This window comes from Leiobunum rupestre, chromosome 3, assembly GCF_980474605.1.
Source record: "Leiobunum rupestre chromosome 3, qqLeiRupe1.1.hap1, whole genome shotgun sequence".
NCBI classification, from domain to species: Eukaryota; Metazoa; Arthropoda; class Arachnida; order Opiliones; family Sclerosomatidae; genus Leiobunum; species Leiobunum rupestre.
The window spans coordinates 42,137,453-42,163,943 of record NC_143386.1 but is presented as its reverse complement, the minus strand read 5'-3'; the positions used below and the strand labels follow the sequence as shown (position 1 = coordinate 42,163,943).

General features: G+C 34.0%; 6 protein-coding genes across 10 annotated transcripts in view; 2 read left to right on the top strand and 4 right to left on the bottom strand.

Annotated features, from left to right (window-relative positions):
* dlg1 (MAGUK family member discs large 1) overlaps positions 1–7,677 on the bottom strand; it is a 298,752-nt gene extending 291,075 nt beyond the window's left edge. Inside the window, exons 1-2 of one of the 3 annotated variants that reach the window (XM_090168259.1) lie at positions 7,394–7,677; positions 5,891–6,022 (exon numbers count right to left, since the gene is read on the bottom strand). In XM_090168259.1, the coding sequence (XP_090024385.1) occupies positions 5,891–6,022; positions 7,394–7,415 (154 nt within the window). In that variant the 5' untranslated portion in view covers positions 7,416–7,677. The remainder of the gene's footprint in view (positions 1–5,890; positions 6,023–7,393) is intronic. The other 2 variants (XM_090168260.1, XM_090168261.1) reach the window with 2 other exon arrangements.
* Positions 7,678–7,799: 122 nt separating this feature from the next.
* On the top strand, positions 7,800–8,724 carry LOC149951829 (transmembrane protein 126). The gene is made up of 2 exons (XM_090168273.1): positions 7,800–8,031; positions 8,090–8,724. The coding sequence occupies exons 1-2, from the start codon at positions 7,901–7,903 to the stop codon at positions 8,604–8,606; spliced, it is 648 nt and encodes a 215-aa protein (XP_090024399.1). The 5' UTR covers positions 7,800–7,900; the 3' UTR covers positions 8,607–8,724.
* LOC149951828 (uncharacterized protein CG5902) lies at positions 8,676–12,662 on the bottom strand. 2 transcript variants are annotated; one of them, XM_090168272.1, is made up of 5 exons: positions 12,267–12,662; positions 11,807–11,917; positions 11,608–11,722; positions 11,457–11,547; positions 8,676–9,074 (listed from the first exon to the last, which is right to left on the bottom strand). In XM_090168272.1, the coding sequence occupies exons 1-5, from the start codon at positions 12,548–12,550 to the stop codon at positions 8,968–8,970; spliced, it is 708 nt and encodes a 235-aa protein (XP_090024398.1). In that variant the 5' UTR covers positions 12,551–12,662; the 3' UTR covers positions 8,676–8,967. The 2 variants fall into 2 exon arrangements, with proteins under 2 accessions (XP_090024398.1, XP_090024397.1); XM_090168271.1 differs by lacking the exon at positions 8,676–9,074 and adding an exon at positions 11,024–11,324 and having other exon boundaries at positions 12,267–12,658.
* A 135-nt stretch (positions 12,663–12,797) lies between these two features.
* On the bottom strand, positions 12,798–15,918 carry eIF2A (eukaryotic translation initiation factor 2A). The gene is made up of 16 exons (XM_090168269.1): positions 15,725–15,918; positions 15,591–15,660; positions 15,452–15,526; positions 15,264–15,382; positions 15,021–15,200; positions 14,818–14,918; positions 14,635–14,752; positions 14,449–14,565; positions 14,171–14,239; positions 13,825–14,101; positions 13,603–13,766; positions 13,404–13,514; positions 13,269–13,333; positions 13,104–13,208; positions 12,972–13,037; positions 12,798–12,909 (listed from the first exon to the last, which is right to left on the bottom strand). The coding sequence occupies exons 1-16, from the start codon at positions 15,756–15,758 to the stop codon at positions 12,850–12,852; spliced, it is 1,731 nt and encodes a 576-aa protein (XP_090024395.1). The 5' UTR covers positions 15,759–15,918; the 3' UTR covers positions 12,798–12,849.
* An 89-nt stretch (positions 15,919–16,007) lies between these two features.
* On the bottom strand, positions 16,008–20,091 carry LOC149951826 (thialysine N-epsilon-acetyltransferase-like). Of its 2 annotated transcripts, none has more exons than XM_090168274.1 (6): positions 19,881–20,091; positions 18,553–18,689; positions 17,295–17,346; positions 17,173–17,235; positions 16,294–16,430; positions 16,008–16,238 (listed from the first exon to the last, which is right to left on the bottom strand). In XM_090168274.1, the coding sequence occupies exons 2-6, from the start codon at positions 18,679–18,681 to the stop codon at positions 16,038–16,040; spliced, it is 582 nt and encodes a 193-aa protein (XP_090024400.1). In that variant the 5' UTR covers positions 18,682–18,689; positions 19,881–20,091; the 3' UTR covers positions 16,008–16,037. The 2 variants fall into 2 exon arrangements, with proteins under 2 accessions (XP_090024400.1, XP_090024401.1); XM_090168275.1 differs by having other exon boundaries at positions 18,613–18,689.
* On the top strand, positions 19,495–25,649 carry LOC149951825 (sodium/potassium-transporting ATPase subunit beta-like). The gene is made up of 6 exons (XM_090168270.1): positions 19,495–19,628; positions 20,615–20,755; positions 20,818–20,934; positions 21,378–21,553; positions 23,360–23,473; positions 24,945–25,649. The coding sequence occupies exons 1-6, from the start codon at positions 19,547–19,549 to the stop codon at positions 25,182–25,184; spliced, it is 870 nt and encodes a 289-aa protein (XP_090024396.1). The 5' UTR covers positions 19,495–19,546; the 3' UTR covers positions 25,185–25,649.
* The last annotated feature ends 842 nt before the right edge of the window (positions 25,650–26,491 follow it).

Sequence of the window (26,491 nt, the reverse complement as noted above, 5' to 3'; positions counted from 1 at the left end):
TTGATTAGACTTTCCGAAATCATTTTACGTTTTTAATATTCATTCGAGATTCCCGAATTTTGCGCATGTTAGCGGATTTATATCAAATTTTATTTAGAGCAAGTGATATGTTTAAATAAATTAAAACCACATAACGTATTTCAAAGGGGAATAAAAATTGCCAAAACAAAGAAAATCTAAGCACACTTAGATATTGAGTTTAAATTTTAACTATATATTAATTCTAAATTATATAACCGCTAGAATGCACCATGTACACAGGATAAGTCATTAACAGATCAAAACTCACTACAGCCAATAAAATCAAGTTTATATAAAAACGATTGTTTTGATTTTTATTAAAAAAATTGTAATACCCATGATTTTGATTCCGAATAATAATTATGAAATAAGGTAATTTTAATTAAATTTAATTCCCAATTTTCTTAAATTAATTTCAGTATAAAATGCGTTTTATTGATTTAATTCATTGTTAATTTGTATTGATTTTTCAACATGATTCTAGATTACTAAATAATGGTGCTACGGTAATATTAAATAAAAATTTAAAATAATCTTAAATTTAATTCCTACTAACTTTTTAAATAATCACAGAAATTAGAAAACACAGATTGGAAATTAGGTAAACAACGAAATTCAAAATGTTAAAGGTAAAAAGGTAGTGGCGTCCAAATAAAGCACTAAAACCGTAAAACAAAATAATCCTATAAAAATTAATTGTAACGGATAAAAACTTTTACGGTCGGTGTTGGAAGGACTCAGGGCAAAGCTACCAGAGTACCCTTTTGGGGAGAAAAACGTTGAAAACCACAACAAAAAAGAAATGATGTAGCAGTGAATGGTATTTCTTTAAGTAATGAGTGTAGTCAAAACGAATGACTTTTTACGCGCGTGTCTACGATGATCCCCTTTGGAAAAGCTAATGAAGCGAAGAGGAGGCCGTGGAACAGCAACATTTGCATACGACCGCGCCACCATTTGCGAGAATTCTTTGCAGCGAAGGACAGTTTCATATAAACGCTTCGTAATTTCGCGGAAAATGATAAATAACTAACGGTTGAAAGGAGATCAAAACTTATTTACTTTTTTTCTCAGGCCGTTCCAGAAAGAGCTAACCTAATTAATTACCGATAAGCCTTATCGAATAGTAATCAGGGTTGCCACAATATTTTCAGATTCAAATTTCCTGTTTTCCCCCTGACCTTTTTAAGACAAAAATTAGATTTTTAACTTGATATTTTTTTATCAGAAGTTAATGAATTTACTTCAGCTTCCATAAAATGCGACTCTTCGGGTTATATTTTATATAACAGGGTTGCCACAAAATTTCAGATTCAAATTCCCTGACTAGTCCCTGACAATTTAAAGAGATTTCCCTGACTTTTGAAGGGCAATCTTTTCATTTTATATTTTACTTTTATCTGAAGTTAATAAATTTAAATGGAATTATATTTCAGTAAAAAAGTTATTGCAATGTTGAAAAAAATTAGCTAAGGTGGTGCATTGGGTATTAGCCTAGCTGGTTTTTATTATCTAACATCTTAAGTTCGCCGGTAAAAATATTAACTTACAATGAGAAATCAGTAAGGCTTAATGTTGATTTAAGGAACAAGATAGCGAATGACCGAAAAGTTCAGTTTAAACTGTTTAAATAAAACTAAAAAAAATATTTGGCGTAGGAATAGAAATTGAATGTAAAAAAATTTACAAGAACGTTTTTAACATATTGGATTTTTTTAAATGGTTGTTTAATGTTTCGACTGCTTACATCCTCTACTATCGTATAATTTTCTTGAAAGCTTGAGATAGTAAATGGAGTAGCACTTTTTTTTATTTTCTTAATAAAAATCAAATCAATCGTGTTGTTTTTATTAAAATCGGATTTTTTTGATTTTATTGAATTGATTGATTTTTATACATTTAACTGATATTTTTCTTTTATCAGTTAGCTAATCTTAAATGAAATCTTAATAAATTTAATTATTTAATATTTTGGTTTGCTCAGATTTTTTATGTACATTATGTGTTTTAAATCAATGATTTTATAAAAAAATAACGGGATTTAAATTATAATCCAACCCTGTCATAAACCTTTAAGATAAATTTTAATTCCATGACTTTTCTAATTGCATAAAAACTGTTGAAAATTCCCTAACATTTCTAGACTATTTAGGCCTATTTTTAAATTTATCGACTTTTTCCCAGTTATTTTACTAACTTTAAAATATTTTCCGACCTTTCCCGATCTTTCAAGGCAGCGGTTTGCTGATTTAAATCATGATTAATATCAAGATTTAAATCAACTGATTTCATTAAAAAAAATATTGATTAAAATCATACAATGTATTTTAATGAAGGAATAAAAAATGACAAAAAAAGTTAAAAAAAAATTAAAACACATTGTAGAAAAACAGACTTTTCCCTGGTATTTTACAAACATAAAAAATTCCGACTTTTTCTCGCCTATGTAAGCTTATTTTCAGATTCCCCGAGTTATCCGACATGGGACAACCGTCACGTGACATTAGTAGAGTTTTCAAATAAACAAAGGTCTATTACAGTGAGTTCCAGATAAAAAGATGTCGACGATCTAAAAGACTAAACCTCAATTTTGTGGTTGTGGATTTATCAGATACCGGTCATTTAAGATGGTAAAGGTAACCACAAGTTAAGAGAAGTGAATCAGACGAAAAGTAATTGTAAGAAATTCAAAACCGAGAGCAACGAAGACTAAGTTTGTCAAGGCTTAATGCAGATTATATTCTTTGGCCTATTTTTGAGATCGTTTAATTTAGCGATCGAATACCTTGAACCGTGATGAGCCAAGACTAACGCTATTAGCTCCCCATAGGACAAATAGGATTATATTTCTAAAATTATAGGATTTTATAGGACTATTTCTACAAAATTATAGGATTTTATAGGACTATTTTTACAAAATTATAGGATTTTATAGAACTATTTTTAAAAAATTATAGGATTTTATAGAACTATTTTTAAAAAATTATAGGATTTTATAGGACTATTTTTACAAAATTATAGGATTTTATAACTATTTTTACAAAATTATAGGATTTTATAAGACTATTTTTACAAAATTATAGGATTTTATAAGACTATTTTTACAAAATTATAGGATTTTATAAGACTTTTTACAAAATTATAGGATTTTATAGGACTATTTTTACAAAATTATAGGATTTTATAGGACTATTTTTACAAAATTATAGGATTTTATAGGACTATTTTTACAAAATTATAGGATTTTATAGGACTATTTTTACAAAATTATAGGATTTTATAGGACTATTTTTACAAAATTATAGGATTTTATAGGACTATTTTTACAAAATTATAGGATTTTATAGGACTATATATGCTATTTCATTTACTAACTTTATGCATTTAAAAACAAAATATATATTTAGATAAATAAATCTGTGATTTTTACTTAAAAAATAGAAACGATTTAACCATTTTATCACAAAAATATACAAGTAGCTAACCATGTTAACAATAACAAAAGTATAGACTATAATGACTTTGTAAAGGAATTTATCCTAAAGCTAAACCTAGCAATTTCCGTGCGTGGTTGGATTTGAAATGGGCAAAATATCCAAATTATAGTATTTTATAGGACTTTTGCTAAAAATATAGGATGTTATACGACATTTTTTAACATATAGGATTTTATAGGAATTATAGGACCTCTGGGGGCCATGGGCTTAGAGAAACCGTTACAGTAAAAACTGTAGTACGCCAAATAACGTTGCTTAAATATAATTGAATAGAATAAATGTTAACGTAAATCAGTGTTGGATCACTAAAACTATGGTAATACAACGGGTATCTGGTATCAATTTATATTCGATTTAAGGCTAGTTATATCTACACCAGGCTCGCGCCGACAACACGTCGTTATCGGAATTGAAATGTTAATTATATTCGATCAAAATATCCGATGCCGCCCATACACATATACTTAGGTCCGCCGGCAGCCGATATTTGATAAGTGGTATTTCGCTATTTGATATTAGATGAAAACGCGCCGGTGGGAAAACTCCACCTCCACAAAAACCCCATTAAATCATGGAGCAGCCGTAAGGAGTCGTTTCGCGAAACAATTTTAACGCTTAACGGTAATCATAGCAAGCATGATACTCACGTACACAGTAGAATTTAGTGACTAAAAAGTTTAAAAAAGTGACTAAATAGTGACTAAAAATCTTGCCAAAATGTAAAAAAAAATACTATTTTAGCGCGTTTTTTTGACTAGGTACACAACCAAAATAGTAACTATATAACCATACGATGTTATATAACTTAGGCTATTTCCACTTCTACAAAGTGTTTATCACTAATCGCTACCTTAGAGCAAGAGTCAAGCAAGTCAAAATCCTTATTTGAGAAAAAAAAAGGTTTAAGTTCGAAATCTAGTATAATAATCATGACAATCTAATAATTAAAATACATAATAATTAAGTGCAACCATATATTGAAAATTTTGTACCGAGACACCTTAATTTAAAAACACTCGAGGATTTTTATTTTGAATTTCTTTCAAAAGTCACGTATTTCGACTTACAAGACTCTTGCTCTCAGGTAGTGCAATATCGTTTTTCAACCGCTTAATTGCTAATTAAAAAAAATTAAAAGCGAACGGAGTTTGATTGTGTTATTATTTGTAAAAAAAGGGTTGTAAGACAGTTTTCTAACGTTCAATGCTAAAGAAAATTCAAATAAGTGATAAATATTAACTAATTTTGGGAAAAGTGACTTTTAGTGACAGATTTTAAAAAGAAGTCATTTTGAGAAAAGTGACTTGGTATCAGGCCTGGTAATGCCCACGGGATGACCAGGGTTCGTACAAAATTTCCGGAATTAAATTCCCAGACATTTCCAGGTTTTCCCTGACCAAATTTACAAATTTTCTCTGACCTTTTTTGTAGAATAAATTTATGTTTTGAGGTAAAATCTTGAAAAATATTGATTATATATATCTATCAAAAATTTATTTTCCGGATTTTTTTGCGGTCATTTTAAAATTCCTTTACATTTTTGGACCATTTTAAAATTCCCTGACTATTCCCTGACCATGTGAAATCATTTTCAAATTCCCTGACTTTTCCAGGTTTTCCAGGTCGTGTATGAACCCTGATGACAGTCTTTTTTCCGAACTCACGCGCAAAAAAAAGCGTGTATCCCTTTTTCTTGAAACTTTTCGTCATCCCCACTATAAAACTTTTCAGATCTACGTAGCAACGCGACGAGCTCAAACTTCTGAATTTTTATCAGGAAGCAGATGCTTAGTGTTTCATTATAGTTAATTGTAGAGTTGTAATTTTCCGGAAAAATAAAATGCTGAAATATTATCGGAAAAATTTCCCAATAATCTTTCGCAAATCGGAAAAATAAAATATTTTATAAACAAATCACTTTTTTAAGGGTTTTTAACTTTTTGTCGATATAAAAGGTCTAATAACAGTAAACATACTACATAACATTAATAGTGTTACATTGTTAATCAGTTGAAACTAGTCTAGGGGTTTCAGTTTTACTTTTAGATTCGAAAAAATGAGGCGAAAATTCCGCTTTAAATTTGCAAACAATATTAGACTAATCATAGAATTAAAACTTTTTTTATTTGTTTTTAGGAAAAATACGGAAAATTTTCCAAAAAAAGGCTTCGGTCATTTCCCGGAAAATTAATTATCTGCTTAGCAGGCGAATAATTACAGTTTAGTAACTACGCAACTCTACGTATCGCCACAAAAATGCTATTTGTTTTATTATGCCACTCCTTACCTTTTCTCCATAGTTAAACCATTGCCCGTTAATGTCAAAAGAGCAAATGTAACATAACTGCGATAAAAAGAAATGGACAACTGACCTAACAGAGCTTGGAAGAGGCGACTTTTGAAAATCCTGATCACTCTCTCGATTGCATTCCTCAGTTGCTTGTCTTGTGGGCTGACGAGTTTGTGATGGTACTCCTCCAGCAGTTCTAGAGCCCTATGGGCTTCTGGGTAAAAACAAAAACCGGATGTAGACAGTGCGACCCACTGACTAGTCAACTAAGGGATTGTGCCGAAAACATTTCCAGATGACAATCATTTAACAAAAACAGAAGGGCTGATAAAATATAAGGAGCGGATCTAAAATAGAGCGTTGCCACAGATTTTTCACAATCTTATTCCCCGACTTTTCCAGGTTTTCCCTGACCAAATCAGGAGATTTTCGATGACTTTTGTGCCAAGATTTGGTATTTTTTAACCTATATTTTAGTAAAAGTTTCCCATTTGTCAACGAAAATAAATTCCCTGGCATTTCCCTGATTTTTCGACTAATTTTTAAAATTCCCCTACATTTCCCTGATTTTTAAACTAATTTTTAAAATTCCCTGATATCTCCCTGATTTTTCGACTAATTTTTAAAATTCCCCCACATTTCCCTGATTTTTGGCCAATTATTTAAAATTCCCTGACATATCCCTAATTATAGACTAATTTTAAAAATTCCCCCACACTTCCCTGATTTTTAGACTAATTTTTAAAATTCCCTGATTTTTAAACCCATATTCAAATTCCCTGATTTTTCCAGGAATTCCAGGTACCGTGGCAACCCTGAAATAGGTCTATTTATTTCCACTATAGGAATATTCGACTTTCAATGACCAGTCACCGACAACAGATGGTCAACCGATCACGGTTCCATTCGATTTCGTAAAATCGGCTGGATTTGTTTTCATTTGCGCGCTACATCCCCTCAGTCTAACACCCGAACGATCCTTTCCCCCCTAAGAGGGTAAGAGCCCCCAAAATAGCCTGGGGTGTTTGTTAAATCAAGGGAATCATGCCCGACCCCCACCCGTTTCCTTTCCTTAGCGCGTGAAAACCGTGATGTACAAAAAATTCCTTGCGGGACGCAAAAATTCCATAGAAGATCCAAAAGTCAGTAGGCCTAAATAACGTTTTATTTAGAAATTGGTTTAAAATTCTATTATTTAGCGAAAAATGGCGTCCCGAAGCGCAGTTATCAACTTCAAAAACGGTCTATAAAAGTAATTAAAACCAATAAACCTACATCTTTCGTCTAAATAAATATGATTAAAAAAATTCATCCTTCCCAAGGATACACGGAAGCTCTCCGAGTACATTGGCCTATCTGTCATTTTTAAGCCTTGGTTCCCAGCCGGTGCAAAATCAAGGGAATAAGCCGGCTACTGAATTTTTGCGTCGAATGTTTCACGTCGCTTTAAGAGTAAATTTAAATTCAATTCAATGTGTTCTGGAATGGTGAAATATGGAATCAAGCCTCATAAGCCCTTCAACTCGTCAATTTATGGTAATAAATAAAGGGTTCCTTTTTCTCTATAAAAATGAAATGATCTTACCACCTTGTTTACGGACTGGCATGACGGCTCGCTAGCGGCGGAGATCGAAGCTAGCTTCGGCGCCACGAGGGGCTTCTTCAGGTGTCAATTTCAACCGTTTCGTAGTTTAATCATAAGACACTGTTATTCATAATCCATTATCTGAATATAACCGCGACTTTATTATATCCTTTCTTCAGCCGCCGTTTAATAACAAAGCGTAAAACCGTAGGACTTATCCATAGATCCGAGAGGAGAGTAACTGTACCGCACGAATGTCAAATCAATATGGCGGGAAGTGCTCTTCGGAAACAAATTTTCTACATCACGTGACTACCCCATCCGCCATTCGCTGCTACAGCGCGGGAAACAATACGCTTTTTTTATTTTTCGTTCTGTTCGATTTTTAACGAGCGTAGGCGCCATCTAGTAGACAAACAGTTGTCGGTAGAAATGGCCGCTGCTTCCATGTAGATTTTCTAAAGAACATTTTTAGAAAGTTGTTTTCCCAGTAATTTAATACTAAAGATGGAAAAAAAACCTATTGTTAATTTCGGGAACATTTCTGAAGCCCCAGCAGGGGCTGTTCGACTTTCGGAACGTGAGGCTATACGTATGCAAGTTGAAAGAATCGCCGAATGGGAACCTAAAAGCGAAATGTTAGTTTTTAATATTTGTTTACATATTTATTTTTTATTATTATTGTGAATATTGCAGTTATCCTATTAAATATGGACCGCCAATACTAGGAGGAATAGCTGGCATTGTTGGAATGTATACTAATTCCACTTTCCGCGGGTTTCTGAAGCTAAGAAACTATGCTCGATTTTCGACATATTTACCTGTTGTACTTCTGCCCACTGTCTCAGCAATGTTATTACACACTACAATTGTTACAAATGACATTATTATCTTCAAAACAGAGTGCCCAGTTTGCTTGCAAGTTAAATCTATTGCCTATCAGTTCTTTTGTGGAGTTTTGTATCCCTTAACAATCACACCACTTTTGTCATTTAGTTTTGCCACACAGTACTACACTTATACCATACCTAATCTTCGTAAAAATTACAAAGAGGTTTTTCTCTTATACAAAACTATAATGAGACGTACAACCCCTACCATTTACGCTCTTATAGCATTTAATATAGCTGCAGCTGCCACGGTAACTCATTTAGAACAGAAAACCATGATTAAAATTGCGCAAAAACAAAATATTCAAAGTGAATTCGATTAAGAATCTAATTAGATTTATTTATTAGGAAATAAGCTGTATTCGTTAGCATTCAGTAATCAAATAAAACAGTTGAGCTTAAAACAATTTAATACTGAAAATGTCATTTCTTTTCATAAAATGCCAATTTGTTTCCTATGAAAGTCATTCTTATGAATGGCAGTGTGCAGGGAATGCAATTTGATGTACATTTAGTTCTACAGCAGAGGCAAAGTTTTGGGAAAGAGATCATTCAAGGGGATAAGAGGGTTTAAGATGTAAAGGTTTCCAAAAATTCCATTGCAAAACACAGCTTATGGAAGGAGTCAAGTAACCATTCTCTTCTCCCTATCTGTTTTGATCAACCTATTATCAAAACTTAGGCTCAACAGTTTTTGTTAATGCAATAACACCTATATGTTCTTAATGGATTTTTTTTTATAATTTTTTTACTATTAATACATAGTTTCTGCTTTTCTGTTGCTTTACGCTCTAAAAAAAATAATAGTTATGGTGATCAAAATTACCAGGTGATTATAGACATTGAACTTTGATAAGTACAAGAAATAATGAGAAAATGCTTATATAATATTATAAAATGCTTATTTATAAAAAACACGCAATAAGTTTTTAATGTTTTTTCTCTTTTTTTCCCCTCAAAGTCACCTTGATTTGTTTAAGAATTAGGTAACTTGTCGAAGTTTTTAAATTTTTTAAATTGAATTTTAACAAATACCAAAATTTTTTTATAGAATTTTTCTTTGCCTTCTTGCAACACGGGTAACAATGCAAATAAAAGGTGTTAAAAGAAAGCTAGGATATCAGGCCTTATTTAACACTTTCTTAATCACTATTATATCTCTACTACCGCTTAAAAAACTAATACGCACATTATGAAAGGAAAACAATGATATTATTTAACAGCCACAAAACCCCTGACATACCATGGTCAAACATACTAGCCTAGAAAAGGGCTTTTTTTTCCCGAGAATATCTTTCAGCATTTATCTAATTAGAAAGATTAGCATTTTTCTTTTACATTAATTTCATTTACTACAGTGAAAAATGGTATATGATATATTTGTATTTAATTTGCCTTATACCAACTAGCTGTAACATATACAGATCTATTACTTTTTTTTAAGATCATCGCCACAATACTAAGAATTCAAAATATACGCCAAACTTTCAACATATCAAAACAAAATATTTTCATTACTAATATTAATATGTAAAAAGAAAAAATAAAAACAGCATAAAAAAAGCCTACGTTGTTCAAAAACCCTTTTATAAATTGGCTATTTTAGTTCTTTTCTTGGTGAAAATTAGTTATCGTTCACCAATTTAGCCTCAACAGATGGGAAAACTTTGTGGCTGAGCCCTCCAACCAAGGCAATATTTTAGTTTTTTTATGAATTCTAAAAGGCCAAAATGAAAAAACTGGTGGCTCGGTTTTTAAACTTTGTTTTAAGATGATGATGGTTTGAAAGTCTATTTATATAATGCACATTTATGAGAAAATGGTATTTTTGTAATTGGATACATCTTTTGTTTTCAAGTTACTCAGATTATCGTATTTTTTAAATATTTTTACTAGATTTTTTACTTTAGTCCTCTTTCTCAAAGATAGGAAGTACCACCTTTTACATTCCATATGGTAATGGTGGTCTAACCGTACACGAAAATATGCCCTTAAAAATGTAAATTTTTCAGTCATTTATGACATGATTTACGGTTCTTAGCTTTGATAAAATACCTTTGTTTACTGAATGGGTCACATTTTAATTATCACTTAAATGTCAAAAAAATCTACAATTTTGAGGGCTATTTCAAATTTATTAAATGCAAATTTAACTGGCCATTTTTATTTGTATCTTAACCTCTTTCCGAAAAGGTAAGAAGCCGATGAATTCTTTCGTTTACGTTTTAAATCTTTGGGCAAACATGTGTTATTTTTGATGTTTGGTTAGCATTTTAAAAGGCACAGTTGAAACCTTTTTATTTCCAATATTCCCAGCGATTTTATATGGATTTCTATTGAAATGATTGGTTAAATGGTAATATCACGTCGATTATTTACGACACCTCCATCACTTCGAGCACCTTTTTATAAAAATAGGGCTTTTATTCTCGTAATCGTGGGAAACTAGGCACATGTTTTCAAAATCTAGCAATTGGGTTGAAAATAAATGCGTGGTAAAATGGCATAGCCTATATATTTACTACGTGTAAATTTTCTCCCTCAAGAATACGGTTAAGAACCGTAAATAATACTTTTAAAGCAGCCCAATATTCTATTATTTTACAGAATTATTTAATTTGTCTTAAAAACCTACACTAAGTTAAGCAAAAAATTATAATAAAAAAAAAATAAGGTAAGTCATCTTATCTTTGAGATTACGAGGTATTTTTTTTCTATGGCTTAAGAAAAAAAGAAAAAGTTTTAAATTTTTATAAAAAACATATCCCAAAGGCGTGGACAGTTTTTTTAATTCCTTAGTTTTATCCGTTGAAATGTTTAATTATACCGCTAGCATAAAAACAAATTAGTCAAGGCTAAACAGGGGGCGTAATGCTAGCACCGTCTATTTCGCCAGAAATCCTTATATTCTTGATAACTCACAGTAATTTTTTCACTTTGATAGCGAGTTAATCGTATATTTTTACGAGTGTCAGCAGTTATTACACCTTTATACCCGCCTTTACGAAGTAAAGAGTCTATAGTTTGTATACGATCCCACCCTGTAAAAGATTGTGAGTTAAAAAGAATCGTATAAAAATAGGCCAAACCCACCTGGCCAAATAACCCCAAGACTCAACTGTAAGCAAAATCCCGTAAAATATAAGCTTGGGAAAAAATGTTTAAAAATTTACCCTGCTCAGGAGCAACTTCAGGCAAATAAGTGGCTGTGCGTTTTGAGCCTTTTTCAGTGTTGAACTCAATTCGGATTCCATGCATGCCAATCTGAACAGAAAACAAGGTTAAAACTTGATTCTTTTATTAGAGAAATATTTTCATTAAAACCTCCCAATCCATGTAATCTTGCCCATCTTCAAAATGGCGAAGAATGGATACAGACACATGCAGTTTTTGAAATTCATCGCGAGTTACGGGACAGAAACGGCTATCTTTAAAGGCGCTGTTTGGGAAAAATAAATGAAAACAGTGTAAATCCAAAAGAAATTTACATTTAACAGTAGTATTTGGCCATTTAGCGTCACACCTTGTAACTGCATATTCACGCAGGCCTGAATGAAGACTCATTGCGTTGAAGGTGCCGATACAGCCACGTAGTTTACGGTCTTTACCAATTTTCCAAGTCACAAATAGTGGACTAGAGTGAAAAACAAAAGAAAAGGGGGGTGTAATTATTAAGTAGATCACATAATGAAGCCAAATAAGTATCTTAATCACCCCACTAAAAATTTTAATTTATGCATTTATCCATAGAATTGTTACCTATAGAAGTCCTTGAAAAACAAACAAAGAAAGATACAACTATATAGAAGAATAAATAGCAAGTTTTTTTGGTCAAGTTTTTTTTTTATCTCAAAGTTCGATGGAATGGGGTTACACACATAGGTTATGACCTACTATAAGCCAATAGCCATAGAGGGAAGAGGATATACAAGGAAAACAGCTGAGAAGCGAGACAAAGAAGCGAAGGCTTAGCTCCTACTTACTAGCTGTCGTTTGGAAAATTGGGCGGTTTCGGAGATTCGAACTGGTTCAAGTGGCAATAAAGTACATCGAAGCAAAAGAAGCACATTTCAACGCAAGCTACCATCCCATTGCGATATCCATTTTGATAAGTATTGCTAGGATTGTGCACAATCGTCCCGTTACAGCAAGGACTAACATTGTGATTCAACTTTTGCTTCTTGGCTCCACAGCAACCAGCCGCCATTTTCTGTCCACTCGCGCTCACTGAAGTCTGAAAGCAGCGTGCGACCATAAACTCTGCCATTCGTCTCTGGGGCTCGCGATTGTAACGGCCCCCTCTCCCTCCCTCTGAGGCACGGCGTTAGCGAATCCCGATTGCCTAGAACAACAACAAGCTCTTCTCCCATTGGACAATCGTTTTTTTTACAAACAGCTGTTTTAAAAGCAAAGACCACGCATGAAGTTCCATGAACTATACTAAAATGGAAGGGTCACCTAACTTTTGAATAACACTTTAGCGGAGCTTTTAGAAAGAAATATAAAACTTCACACGTTTTTCGTAACATATTTATTACCAAACTAAAAAATGCAAAAAAATAACACTTAAATCTGCAATTTTTGTAACTCCTCATAAAGTTCTGTTTCCTTTTTAATTTTTTCCAACTGAGCAATTTAAAATAAATTAATAACAATTAAGTAATTATTTTTCGTAAAATTGCACTGACCTGATTTATTTCTAATTGTTTCCCTTCCTTTTGCTGCTCTTTAATTTTGGCAATTTGGTCTAATTTCTATAAATATATTACGTTAAATATTTAAAAACATGGTAATAATAAGAATTTATTGAACACGCTAACTTTTAAAACACTTCTAATTTTCTTATCCTTTTCAACATCCCCCGATAACGTAACTTGTAAATTAGTGGTGGCATTGGGAGCAGGTTCCTTCATAGCTTCATTTGTCTATAAATATCATTGCATTTAATAAATCAATCCCAAACACTTAATTACAAAAATAATTACTTTTTCCTGTTCTTTTTTAGCTTTCTTGGCTTCTTTTTTCTTCTTATTCTTTGAAGCTTTAGCAGCTATGAGAGGGTAATGGAATTTAATTCATATATATTGCAAATTAGAAGAAAAAAATATATTAAAATTAACCATCTTGTCCTTCCGGAACTATTTGATTAGATGGTTTTTCATATTCTTCTCTGATTTTGAATGAAGACGGTTGACCTCTAGCTCCAGGAGGACGATAAACTTGAATTGAGGCTTTAAAGAAATTAAAAAATGTAAAAATTCATATACTATAATATTAACTATACTATAATATTAATAGAATAATACACAAAATGCTTACGGGTTGGTTGCGAAGCCTTAATCCCTTCAATGGGCTGATATCGGATAGCTTTTTCGGGAAAGTTTTCTATATCTAGGGGTTGCCACATTGCATCAAGAAGTTCTTGGTCTTCAGGCCATTCTTTCTCAATCAATAAACTCCCTGTATAATGCCACACTTTGTAGCTACAACAAAAACCTTTTATTTTGGGTATTTTTAAACGAGACAAAATAGTCTACCAACCCGTTTCCCACCCTTAATCGCGGAGCCGTTGTGGCAGTTAAAATATGTTCACTGTCAGGCGCCCAAGCTAATAACGTGGTATTTGAGGCTTTCATTTGTCCTGCTTGTTTGAAATTTTTAATATCCCACGCTTCCACGTTGCCCTGGAGGTTTCCAAAACCTGCCAGGACCAACAAAGTACCACGAGGATTGTAATAAATCTCATTCCTAGGTCCCGTTCCAAAGTCAAAGATTGATTCGCATTTTGCATTAAATAAAGTAGCTTTCGCTGGCATAACTGATTACAATGTTAAGTATAAATCACTAGATAATTAATTTAATTAATATAATATTAAATAAAGGATACAGCCATAGAGAACGCAAAACTGGTCACATTTTGGGCTCCATTCAGCCGAGTATATTGGGCCGTCCTTAGCTGAAAATTATATCAATTGACACTTTAAAACAAATACCACTTTCCACAATATAATATAGAAAATTAGTATAAAATACATGTATTTAAGTAAGACATTGCTACTTAATATTTTATTGTAAAAGGGATTTTCCAATTTTTGTATTTTAAAATATTTTAATGAAATTAACTAAACCTCTGGTATTTTATAAAATCAATTATTAAGTTATTACCTAATTTCACAAGGGCAGTATCAGCATTTGTTCCAATGTAATGCAATGTTTGCTCTCCATAATAGGAAGCTCCAGATTTATCAATATCAGAACTAACCATTAATAGAAGTCCAGTTCCTTTCAAAAAGAAATAAAATGATATAATCTTAACGTTTAAATACTAAATTCAAATTTTTACAATAATACCAATTTGATTCCAAATATATTGAACTTTATCAGCTTTGAAAAAACTTTTATTGGCTATCGTAGCAGTGTTTCCTTCAAATTTGGGATATTGGTAGAGCCTTACAAATGATGGTTGACCCTAAATATGTTCCACCATTTTACTTTTGGAAAGAACAACTCAAGAAAGACAATGAAAATGCTTACTTTAGAACCAGGTGAATAACAAGCAACGTGATAAGGAGGAGGGCCTCGAGAAATACTGAAACTTGAGACTTTAAGTTGGTGAACTTTAGCAGCTATGTGGTCTAAAAGTTATAATTTTATTGATTTCTTAAAATCAAATGTCTTTAGGGATATCATATGCAATTTATTAGTTTAATAAAAAAATAATTTTAAAAGTATAATACCTAAATGATTTTTGAAATAAAAATGAACTTCATTATTGACAGATCTCGCTGAAATTTCTTCATCATCACTCCATTGCATTTCCCAACCAATATTTCTCTTTTGAAAAAATGATGATAACAATTTGCCTGTTTTCATATGCCACAGATGCATGTTTGGGTGACTTGTGTTGTCTTTTTTAGCTGAAATTGCGTATTAAATGTAAGTTGCATAAAATCAATTAGTTACATCTTTAAATAAATTACTTATATAAGGCTCCCATGCTGAAAGAATCGTTGCTTTGGGTGATAGATGAATCATGCCCACTCTGGGCCTTTCTACTTGGAAAATGTTTCGACATTGAGGAAGTGAGACTGCATTTATGCTGTTTTGTTATAAATAATTTAATCCTTTATAATCAAAATGCTGCAAATTTTCTATTTAAGTAACTTACTATTGCCCATTACACCAAACAAATACGGAACCATCTTTGCTAAATAACATCGATCTGCATTGTTTACTGGTTTCTCTGTAAATGGTCAAGGTATTTAAATGTCGTGTGATTTTTTAGCCTTGGAGGCCACGTTTCTTACTTCGTCCATTCTTTATATTCCCCATACTTGGGAGGTCCACCGTGTAATTGAACACCATCAGAACCCCGCGCTAGAAATTATTAAGTTTAAAATATTAAAAATCATAAAGATAATAAAAAATATGGAAAAATTACTTGCAATAAGCGGCGAGGGAACTTTCGCCGCCATGATAATATTTTGAGCAGACGATGGGCTAAATGCGTGGTTTTACTTTTGCCCCGGGCCATGGAGCCCGGGCCCGTGGTGTGATCGAAAACTGTTTGCGGCTGTTTCGAATTTTTAAGTTGTTACATTACGGGAAAAGGTAGAAAAGTTCTTTTAGCGTAATTTAACTGCCTTATAGTCTAAAGGTGGTTTTTATTAATTTTAACTTATCGAATATTTTAAGCCTAGGTCTCGAAGTCAAGTTGCGTATCATTTTGATTTATTATATTCTTCACATTTTATTTAATTACATCTCGCCGAGGAAGTCTTATTATGTTTTTCAGCTGTTTGGCTTTTGAATAGTTCCCCTTCCATACAGAACACATTGGCCGATGTAGTTTCGGTTAAATTTTCCGCTCCGTATTCAGAATAAAAACTTATTGCCTTTTTGTTCCAATCACTGCAAATGAATTCTATTCTGTTGGCTCCTTTTATTTCGGCATTCTAAAAAAAATAGGAATGAGACAGTAAAAGCGTACAAACCATACAGTTATCTTACCTTGAAACATTCCTCTAAAAGAGTACTACCTACGCTTTTGCCTCTGAATTGATTATCAACCACTAATTCCTCCAAAAATGCCCCTTTCCCACTCCAAGAACAAGAAATGAAGTAATACATGCAATATCCGACGATTTCTAAATTCGAGATGATGATAGTGAGATCCTTGCTCTGCTCAACCATAAACCTATTATAATTTCCTTAAATAAAAGTATAGATCTTATTTGTTATCTACGCTAAGAGGTAGGTATTATAAAGCGGCAAATCCAAGTGGCATTTCCCAAAAAGAATTCTCCAAATGCATCATGTTTGCTCACAGGCCATGCACTAAAGTTTTTAAACTTCGAACAACATGCCGCCAAATAGGCCCTTCAATTAGACATCTTCAAGGAAATAGCCAGGAAGTATTATTTCCGAGAGCCAGGTCCTGCAAGTCATGGTTTACATAGTGCTTGTTGAAATAATGGGAACTTTTCACCTGTACGGTATGCAAAAATTGTTTCCCTTTGACCGGGTAGCTTTTTTTTTTTGACATATTAAGGCTAAGCAAAAACACGGCGTGTCGGCGTTCTGTTTAGTGTTTACAGGTGAAAAGTTTCCATTATTTCAACAAGCACTAAATAAATAGTAGGTTACAGGTTCTGGCTCTCGGATATATTACATATTGGAGATTAAAGCGCCTATTGTAAAGTAGACATTTTCCAAACGAAGATGACGCTACTATCATTTCTATTTAATTTCTTCTCGGACGTGTCCTTTACTCAGTACTAGTCTGATTATTTTATGTGTTATGTATGTTGCGATCCTACTCCAGACCTATACTTAGAAGGACCTTATGATAGTCTTATGGTGCAATTAATTAACAAACAATCCAAATACTTTTATTTGACTCGGCAACAAGATAATTAGCTATTAAATCTCCTTGTAGTACGTTATTTAAATCTTAAAAATTTATGTTTATTATTAAAAAAAAATTACTAAATATTTTTATGTTTACAAACTTTCTCTCAAGACGTCTTCTTTATACGGTAGTTTCACAAAATCGCATAATTCCTAAGATAATATAAAATTGACAATCAAAATTTTAGATGAGGCTTGTGCATCGGAAAAACGGCCAAAAATACGAATGACTCAACATTTGGAATTTCATTTACATTATTAAGGACTATATTACGTTCTGAGAATGGGGAAAAGGATTTCAGCTGCAATTTATAATTTAAAAATAGGAATGGTTTTCGCTTAAAGGGAGTATGAAGTTCGGGGTTTATGGTGGATTTTGCCACAAGATTTAACAGAATCTATAGATGATTGGCGCTAGTTTCGTTAAAAAACATGTCGTAGCGCGTGTTGGCAGACGATTTTTGGTTTTAGTTCATACTCCCTTTAAAGAAATAATTATTGATAGCATAAGTATCATAATAACAATAAGTATGACCATTAGCAAAAATTATCACCGAACTTATTTTCAGAGTTATTGCTGAATCAATGTTTAGTTCAACAAAGAGCCCCCTAGTGTCTAAATATGGCCAAGGCGAAGCACACTTACAATGTTAGATACTATTGAGCTCGGTTGAAAGTCCAAGTCGAAACTTATTTCTATAACGTTACGTATGCTGATAGCTATGTATGGAGTAAATTTTGCGTCATACCCAAAAAGATAATGGAATCTAGTGAGAAAAACACGAAACTTAAAAACAAATTATCTCTGGACTTTCTAAAAATGGCCCTCAGTAAAATATTAACACGCGAAACTAACACACTATATGTGATACTACGTTGATGCATGAAGAAAATTTTGTCGCTATAGTGGCGTGACCGAGCTTGAGGTCCTCCAAGTAGACGACGGGTGATTAATGGACTACTAATGGAATAAATACACGTTGTCCAGACTACCAATTAAAAAAAGGAGCCGTCTGCTTAGAGGACCTATAGCTCGGTCACGCCACTAGCGTCGAAAGTTTCTTCTAACATCCCCATTGATTGCTATAAAAGGTTGTGAAATTACCACTACATGTTATGGTCAGAAAAGCAGGTAGACTAGGCTATTTGTTCAAGATATGTAGTGGTAGTGTCGCGCACAAAAATACGGTCAATTATAAACCTATGGGTTAACTTAACTGAACGCCTTAAATTGGGTGACGTCACCATAGCTATTTCACATTAAAGAATCCTAGTAATGGCGATTACAATGAAAGTTAACCCTATAACGTCCCTCGATTTGAAAAACATCACGACTTTGAAGTCTCTATAATGGTTTACCATACTCTTGGGCCTAAGCAATTTTTGGTTCAGAGCCCCTTTAAACGTAACATAATCAACCTTTGCTAATCTGCAAATATCTTCAACATCTTCGAGACATGGTTTTCGAATTTGAATACTGGTATCCATTTCAGAACCTGGCAAAAAATATATTACAGTAATTTTAAAATGAGCCACATATTTTAGTACTAGATAGGTAAGTATATAGTGTAGCCAGGATTTTGGTTCGAGAGGGGTAGGCACAAAATTAAAAAAGAAAACTAAACAATTGTATTTGTGCCCCGTACCCTGGATACGCCACAAAGATAGGTAACTGAGGTCGATTCCGAAAGCAGTTTTGTTTGAATTGCCGTAATTTCCCGTGCTCATCTCTCGAATTTGATTGGTCGGATCTGCTATAATGAGGAGGGGTCACTTGAAATTCGCGTCGAGTTTATCAAATGATTTTCTGGCCCTTTAAAAGACCGAAAAAAGGAAGACCAACAATTTAAGTAAGGCTTTTTACACCTTAAAGATATGAAAAGGGCTGTATTGAATTACTATTAATCAAGTTAAGCTTATACACGTTTTAGCTTAGGCAGGGCCGGCGCTAGAAATTTTTGGGCCCCAGGTAAGCGTTCTCAGGCCCCGACCCACCCCCCAAATTTTTTTACTCGAAAATTTGTTTTTTTGGAAATATAAAATTTTAGTTAGGCACGCGTTCCGGCGGGCCCCTTCCCGAGGCCCGGGCCGACGGTACTTTTGCCCCGCTTACCCCCCCCCCCCAACGCCATACCTGAAGTTAGGCAAAACAATGAGTTTTGTACTTCCACTGAGAAGGGGATTGCTTATAAGCCTCTGCTACAATGTATAACATACATGTATACGGGTGCGATGGAGCGATAGACGGAGAGAGGGGGGGGTTAGGGTAGACGAAACAGGTAGTAAAGGTAACGGACGAAATCAGAGAGAAAAATTTTGTTTGGGTGTCGGCGGACGCGCAAAGTCCCGGAAGATGCTCGACTCCAAAGAGACGGAGTCTCAAAACCTACGAATAGACAGGGCACCCGATCCCCCGTGGACCAAATCGAGAATCAGTAAGTGGAATGCCCAAAAATTGGCTAAAAAATCTTCTCTAAATGGGTTCCTTTTGTGAGCGATTCACCGCGCGAAGGGCTATAGAATGAAAGAGGCTCGCTTCACAAAGGGTACAATGGCACGGCGCTCAGGTAGAAAGCGACGCCGTACGTTCTCCCTCTCTCTTCGCGGTCTACTATGGGCGCGGCATTTCCCTCGCGTTATTATCAATGACAGGGTTGAAGAAGCTCCCATAAATCATTTCTACTTACTAAAAGTCCGCTAATTTACGTTCGATTTAAATCCTTTACGACAATAAGATAATTAGAAACACTCGACGTACGATATCAATGAAAATATAATAATACACGCCCTATTCGAAATCTTACGGCGCGAAATTTAGCTAAGCCTAACTACTGGAATTTCGCGGACTGCCTCCGAGTAGACACATGGACTCCTCGCGATTAGACAGAAACAGAAATTGCAGACATGCTAGTTCCCTTAGTTTTATCGTAACATAAGTGGAAACAGCTTTCTGATAAAGTATGATAGATGATTCACGGTTTAGTCACTTTCATATAATCTGTAACGATAATGCACATAATTTAATTGGCATTTTTTATTTATCAATTTAAAATGATTTTGTTTCGTTTAACTCTTCAATACATTTTTAAATCCCTAGAAGCAGACTACCCTTAACACGAATTCCAACTTAATAAAAGATTTCCTAAAATGTCCCATTTCCGAATAGGGTACAAACATAAGTCTATAATATGTTATAAGTGTGACACCTCTTTTATTTCACATGGAAAAGGTTTTCCGCACAGACTCTTTAACCAACTTCGTCACCATATTTGTGTAGTCTTTGACATCGCGTCACAGTTTTAGCTTTACTTCCTGCGATGACAATTCAGTAAAATATTTCCCAATGCATTAATATTATAGACTTATGGTATCAAAGATAGGCCAAAACCGTTATTTAATAAGCAATTTCTAATTTTTACAGCAAAACTCGTGGCGTTTTACATAGGATTCTTCAGTTGTCTGGGTGTATTTTTATCTATTCTGATGGTGATATTCTTAGAAAGGCTAGACTATTATTACCCCTACTATCAGCAGGAATATAGTTGCATAGGATCAAACCCTGGTAATTAAGATACAATTCCTCTTGAGAAACAATTCTTCCATGTTCCATTTGGATACTTGTAGGTCTCGGTTTTCGACCCATGCCCAGAGACGAAGTGTACAGTAGTTTAATTTGGTTCAGACACGGCTCCGAGGGGAACTGGCTCAAATACGTATCCGATCTTCAACACTTCCTACATCGTAAGCATTGACGTCAATTCTTAAAGGCAATATAACCTCCAGTATTTTTTCACATTTAAATACACGCTACAAAACTTACGTATTTCTATAACCCTATAAAATTCTTTTAAATTGGTAATTTAGTCTAATAATTATCCTATAATTTGAAAATTTTCTCCAATTGGCTGGGAGCCCCGTGGGGGTTATCAAGGATTGCCTGGAAAACCTGCAATTCCTGGAAAAGTCGGGTAATTTTAAAAATTAGTCTAAAAATCAGGGAATTTCATTTAGGTTGCAACTAGAAAACTTTAACTAAAATTAGGGTAAAAAATTCAAAATATTTGTAGAAAAGTCAGGGAATTTAATGTGAAAAAACTATGGCAACCCTGTTATATTCCCTTTAAGAGGAAGGGGTATGAAATTAATAAGAAATTTCAATATATTGCTTAAAAATATATTTCCAGCTTATTACGCCAATGACAAACCAGGAGAATACGTCCAAACTTGTAATTGGAACTCTCATCTTCCAGAAAAAAGGGTGTGTTCTTTTCCTATGGAAAGGATAGACAATAATTGTTCTAAGGCCAGAGAATTTGGATATGACGTTGGACAACCTTGCGTTCTTATCAAGCTCAATAGGGTATTGTATATATCATCTTGGACTAATTAAAGGGTCAGATAATCATTTGAAAAATTCCAGACGAATTTCAAGAGGCCTCCAGGGCCGCCTTATCCATAAGGCAGACTAGGCAAAGTGCCTAGGGCCTACGAAAATTTTAGGAGACATTAGGGCCTACGATTCCATATAATAGTACCTACGAAGGTCCGAAAAGTCGGTAAATGAGAGATTTTGCCTAAGGCCTACGAAAGAGTTAAAACGGCCCTGGAGGCCTCTCCTCATGATAGCAGATACGACCGGTCAAATTCTGTGCCACCTAGGGGCAACAAACACAAGGAGAACTCAGCTAGCTTTTAAACACGCTAACGCAGTGTTGTGTACAAATTTCATTGGACGAGCCTTTTCGCTGAACGTTTTACGGTAAGGGGGGGAGACGATTTCCGAATTTTCCCCTTCCGACTGCAGCACGCGCTAAAGCGTCTAGCCAATGAAAAATGTACACAAAAAAGGCACGACTTTTGACGGTTTGCGTTCTCCTTGTGTGGGGTGTTGTGTTTGTTTCTCCAAGGTGCCACTAAATTTCCTTAAAAGTGGGCAAACGCTTATTTCCAGCCCTCTGTTGGGAAACAATCGGAATAACTTCAATTGCGCGTGCGCGAAGGTATCACAAGGGAGCGGCCATATTTAAAAATGGCGAAATATTCTGCACCTTACAGCTCTTGAAAATATTATCATCAGTGCTTCCACTTTGAAAAATTTCAAATTCCTTTTTTTGTGGACTAGGTAATTTAAAAATTCCCTTTTGCCCCCTCTTAAAGGGAATATAACCTTGGAGGAATAAAACAAGTATACAGGAGTTGCGGAGAGCTGCGAAATCGGTTACGTCAGTGAGCGTGAACTCGCGCGAGACGGAGGGGTTCAAACGCGACTAGCGCCAACTGCATACGGAATTTTGCAACTATTATCATTTTACAGCATTGTTTTCACGTCGTCTGGTTTGTTTTGAAACATTTCTAAATTCTTTGCGCTTTTTTCCAAAATGACTCGTATTTGTTTGGAGGAATAAAACAAACTAGACGACGCGAAAACAATGATATAAAACGATAATAGTTGCAAAATTCCGTATGCAGTTGGCGCTAGTCGCGTTTGAACCCCTCCGTCTCGCACGAGTTCACGGTCACTGACGAAACCGATTTCGCAGCTCTCCGCAACTCCTGTATACTTGTTTTATTCCTCCAAGATATAACCTCAGGTATTTGGTGTGGAACACCAACGTTTGTAGCTCTGGCCGCTCTTGCCTTTGGCTTTAGAAATCTTTGGCGCCACTGTACAGGGTAATTTGAAAAATTGAAGGTTTCTTCCAGAAAAATTGCTTTCCAGGTTATATTCCCTTTAAATTTTAAAAATTTCCCATAATTTTCCTTGTTGAATCTTAAAATAAATACGCGTAATATATTGTATTTAGGCCTAATAATAAACAGTTTCAGTAACTAATGAAAATGACGTAAACGCGAATGTCTACGTTATTTTCGTGTTCCTGAAAATCCCTATTTTTAATCAATTTATTTTATAACTATAAGTAAGAACTTTTTTAAAATAGGAACACTGTTTCTACTAATAGCTAATTCCCGATTAATATTTAAAAAAGGTGCAATAAGTAGGTGTTTCGTATTAAAGCCCGCAGGAGGCGTTGCCTACGCGCATGCGCAGATATGGTTCCGAAGGGAGAGAATAAAAGTGTGTACGCTCACGTGATCTCAGAACTCCCAAAAAGTGTTGGTTTTCCAAATTTGATAGAGATATATTTCTTTTTTTTCGTAATATTAGATTTTTGAATGGATACCAGAGCCATACAGCAGGTTCGACTTGCCGAAAGACATCCCCTCTGATATAAAAAATTCCTATGATGCCAGGAATCTCTACATCACTTGCGACGGCGAAGTAAGTCATCTTTTTAAAACACTTCCCCTGCGCGGTTAGGCTAAAAATATCCCTCAAACCGTTCTACACTTTTGAAACGAAAACTCGCCAAAAATGCCCTTTCGATAACAATAAATAAATTACGATAATATATTTTTGGGTTATATTTTATTTCCTTATAAATTATTATATAATTAATAGAAACTATGGGTTAATAATTCTGTTTTTGTTTTAAATAGTTACAAATATTTTTATATTATTTTTTTTATAAATTTTATAAAATAGAAAAAAAATCGCTAATTAGGGATTTTAAGCTCAGACTTTCGCCGATAGGTTCGTGACCGAGCTGACGACGCTTGATTTTCTATTCCGAATCCGAAAAAGTGCATTGTGCGCTTAGAGTACCGTTTGATCGATCACGAACTTAGCTGGAGAAATCTTCCCCTTTAAAAAAAAATAAATTTCCCTGAAGACCTAGAAAAATTACCAATAAAGGGATGAAATCCCTCATTACTGGAAGCACTGAGCGACTTGAGAGCAAGAGTCATGCAAGCTAGTCTAAGAACTTAATTTTGATAAAAAAAAACTATATTTTTGTTTTATACCTAGATTAAATACAATACATAGTTTGCATCCCTACGTCACCAATGACGCAGTTGCACGTATAGATATATGCCCCAAGAATAAATATGTTATTTGAGCAAAAATGAATCGTACAATGCCGCCATTTGAAAGGGAGATCGAAAATTGTTATTTTATTCGATAAACTTTGCCAACTTCTTTTCGTAGATATTTCAGTCGTCATTTGCTATTTGGTTTAAATAACCCGGGTTAAATTCTTATCTGGTTTGGTTTAGGGCCCATAACGATCTTAATTTAAAAAAATTGAAGCGTACATTTAATTTTCGTACGTTTTGTCGCTTCCTTGTGACCAACAAAATGGTTACCTATTTTGTAGCTACGCGCGAAATGGTTTGATTTTTTTATCTCCCCTCTCGGTTTCCATGGAGACCATAGGCCCCTCCCTTAGGTGCAAACTTGTAGAGATTAAAGGTAATAGTTAGTGTAGGGAGCTGTTGGCATGCAGGGCTTGCCACCACCCTCCTATACGCCATTTAACCCGGCCACCTGAATTAATGGCTTCAAAAGTCGCTTGATGACTTAGGCCTAAGGTGGTGCCTTGGGTATTTGCCTAGCTGATTATTATTATTATTATTATTATTATTATTATGTATAATAATCTAATAAAAGAAATTTACCAATAAAAGTTAACTTTTAAAAAAGAATATTGGGGAAGTTGAAAATATAATAAAAAATAAATTAATATGAAAGCCTAATATAAACAATTAATCATATTTCGACTCTCTCTCTCTTTAGCCTAGCTGATTATTATTATTAAGTCACGTATCTCGACTTGCTTGACTTTTGCTCTTAGAATAGTGACCGCTTCTCTGCCCAAACTATACTATACTAATAAAAAAATTATATCCAGACGGACGCCGACAAGGAACATATAGGACCGCTAAACTACTATCCGGGTAACTACATTCCAAGCTATTATTTCCCGTTTACAAATCTGGAGGGCTATCTTTCGCCGTTCATATTCGTCCAATTTCTCAACCCCAAAGCGGGCGTCGCCATCAGCATCGAATGCAAGGCGTGGGCGAGGAACATCAAACACAACAGTATGGAGAGAAAAGGCTTAGTACATTTCGAACTTATGGTCGATTAGGCCTGACACGAGTTAAATGAACTTATTTTAATACACGAGCATGCCATAACTCCATCCAGAATTTATTTAATTTGCATTCCGAATCTCATATCATTACCAACGAAAAAATGTTTTTCTCATTTCGGAAATGAATAATTAAATTTATTTCCGCTCATTTCGGAAGTGAATAATTAATTTTACTTCCGCTCATTTCGGAAGTGAACAATAAATTTACTTCGGCTCATATTCATTTTTATATTTTTAATGATTATTAATCTTGTTTTGCCCTTTTGCAATCCGTCCAAAAAATGGCAATTTATAGTCAATATTTTTTAATTTTTGACATTATTGCGTGTAAATGTGAGTGTGTTTTTATATATATGGAATTATCGTTGTTGTTTATATATTAAACGGATAATTATGGAAAATTAAAATTATTATTATTATTATTATAGTGTTTTTAGGAAAACGTATAAAGGAAACTCAGCCTTCTAGATACATTTTTAACGGGTTGAATTGTGAATGTTTAAAATTATATTTTAAGATACAAATAAACAGTATATTTCCATAGATATTTTTGAAGTGTTTTATCCTATCACAATCGACGTCTAACCACTTCATATTTTTCTCTACACCCATTAATATCACTGATCCACTAGAGAATGATAACAGAGCTATTGACATAAGTGGTTAAGCCCTCATTCACACCCTATTTTTAAACTAAAATATTCGATTTTTATACTATAAATTCAACCTAATGTAAACTCATCTCATAGTTGGCCAAATTTTTAAATTACCTTACCGCCATCTCTAGATTAATTTCTGAACTACTATTTAGCAGACGACCGTTTCTAAAAAGGTGGATCTTAAATTCATTTGGCGCGTGAAAATACACCGCCATGTAAGGGTATAAAAGCAGGTAAATAAGCCTGCTATACCTCACAATGAAATGGTACTGGCACGCGCGAAAACGTAAATTTGAAATCGGTCATTACCATCGTAATGTATGTGGTACAGTAGTACTGAGAGTTTTCTGAAGACACGGACTGAAATTTTGTTATCAATGAATTCATTAACGGATGAGATATAAGAAAGAACATTTATTCAAAATTTAGAGCTGTACATTATCTTGCTTAAGTTTTAAGTGTACAGGAATGTTTTGTCGATCGCCGCCGCTGAGCCAAATCAATCTTACTTTCTAACGTCTGGCGCCATCTGTGTTTCAAATAGGATACTTATTAAGTCCACACGACGTTAATTGCACGCTTTTACTAGTTTTGGAAGAAAAATGATTTTTACATTTAACATATTTTCACTTGCTATTCTGT

Excerpts from the sequence above, each read along its gene's own strand:
- LOC149951826 (XM_090168274.1), bottom strand. The coding sequence starts at position 18,681 with ATGGATACCAGTATTCAAATTCGAAAACCATGTCTCGAAGATGTTGAA. Across the intron at positions 17,236-17,294 it reads AGAAGACGTCTTGAGAGAAA|ATTTAAATAACGTACTACAA; the intron begins GTTTGTAAACAT and ends TAAATTTTTAAG. Across the intron at positions 16,431-17,172 it reads TGTTGCCGAGTCAAATAAAA|AAATCGTCGGATATTGCATG; the intron begins GTATTTGGATTG and ends TCTCGAATTTAG.
- eIF2A (XM_090168269.1), bottom strand. The coding sequence starts at position 15,758 with ATGGCGGCGAAAGTTCCCTCGCCGCTTATTGCAA. Across the intron at positions 15,527-15,590 it reads GAATATAAAGAATGGACGAA|AGAAACCAGTAAACAATGCA; the intron begins GTAAGAAACGTG and ends GACCATTTACAG. Across the intron at positions 14,240-14,448 it reads TACTGCCCTTGTGAAATTAG|CTAAGGACGGCCCAATATAC; the intron begins GTAATAACTTAA and ends TATAATTTTCAG.
- LOC149951825 (XM_090168270.1), top strand. The coding sequence starts at position 19,547 with ATGCTCGACTCCAAAGAGACGGAGTCTCAAAACCTACGAATAGACAGG. Across the intron at positions 19,629-20,614 it reads GTGGACCAAATCGAGAATCA|CAAAACTCGTGGCGTTTTAC; the intron begins GTAAGTGGAATG and ends TAATTTTTACAG. Across the intron at positions 21,554-23,359 it reads TTCTTATCAAGCTCAATAGG|ATTTTTGAATGGATACCAGA; the intron begins GTATTGTATATA and ends TCGTAATATTAG.
- LOC149951828 (XM_090168271.1), bottom strand. The coding sequence starts at position 12,550 with ATGGCAGAGTTTATGGTCGCACGCTGCTTTCAGACTTCAGTGAGCGCG. Across the intron at positions 11,918-12,266 it reads AATTTTCCAAACGACAGCTA|TCCACTATTTGTGACTTGGA; the intron begins GTAAGTAGGAGC and ends TTTTCACTCTAG. Across the intron at positions 11,325-11,456 it reads TGAAGTTGCTCCTGAGCAGG|GGTGGGATCGTATACAAACT; the intron begins GTAAATTTTTAA and ends AATCTTTTACAG.
- LOC149951829 (XM_090168273.1), top strand. The coding sequence starts at position 7,901 with ATGGAAAAAAAACCTATTGTTAATTTCGGGAACATTTCTGAAGCCCCA. Across the intron at positions 8,032-8,089 it reads TGGGAACCTAAAAGCGAAAT|TTATCCTATTAAATATGGAC; the intron begins GTTAGTTTTTAA and ends TGAATATTGCAG.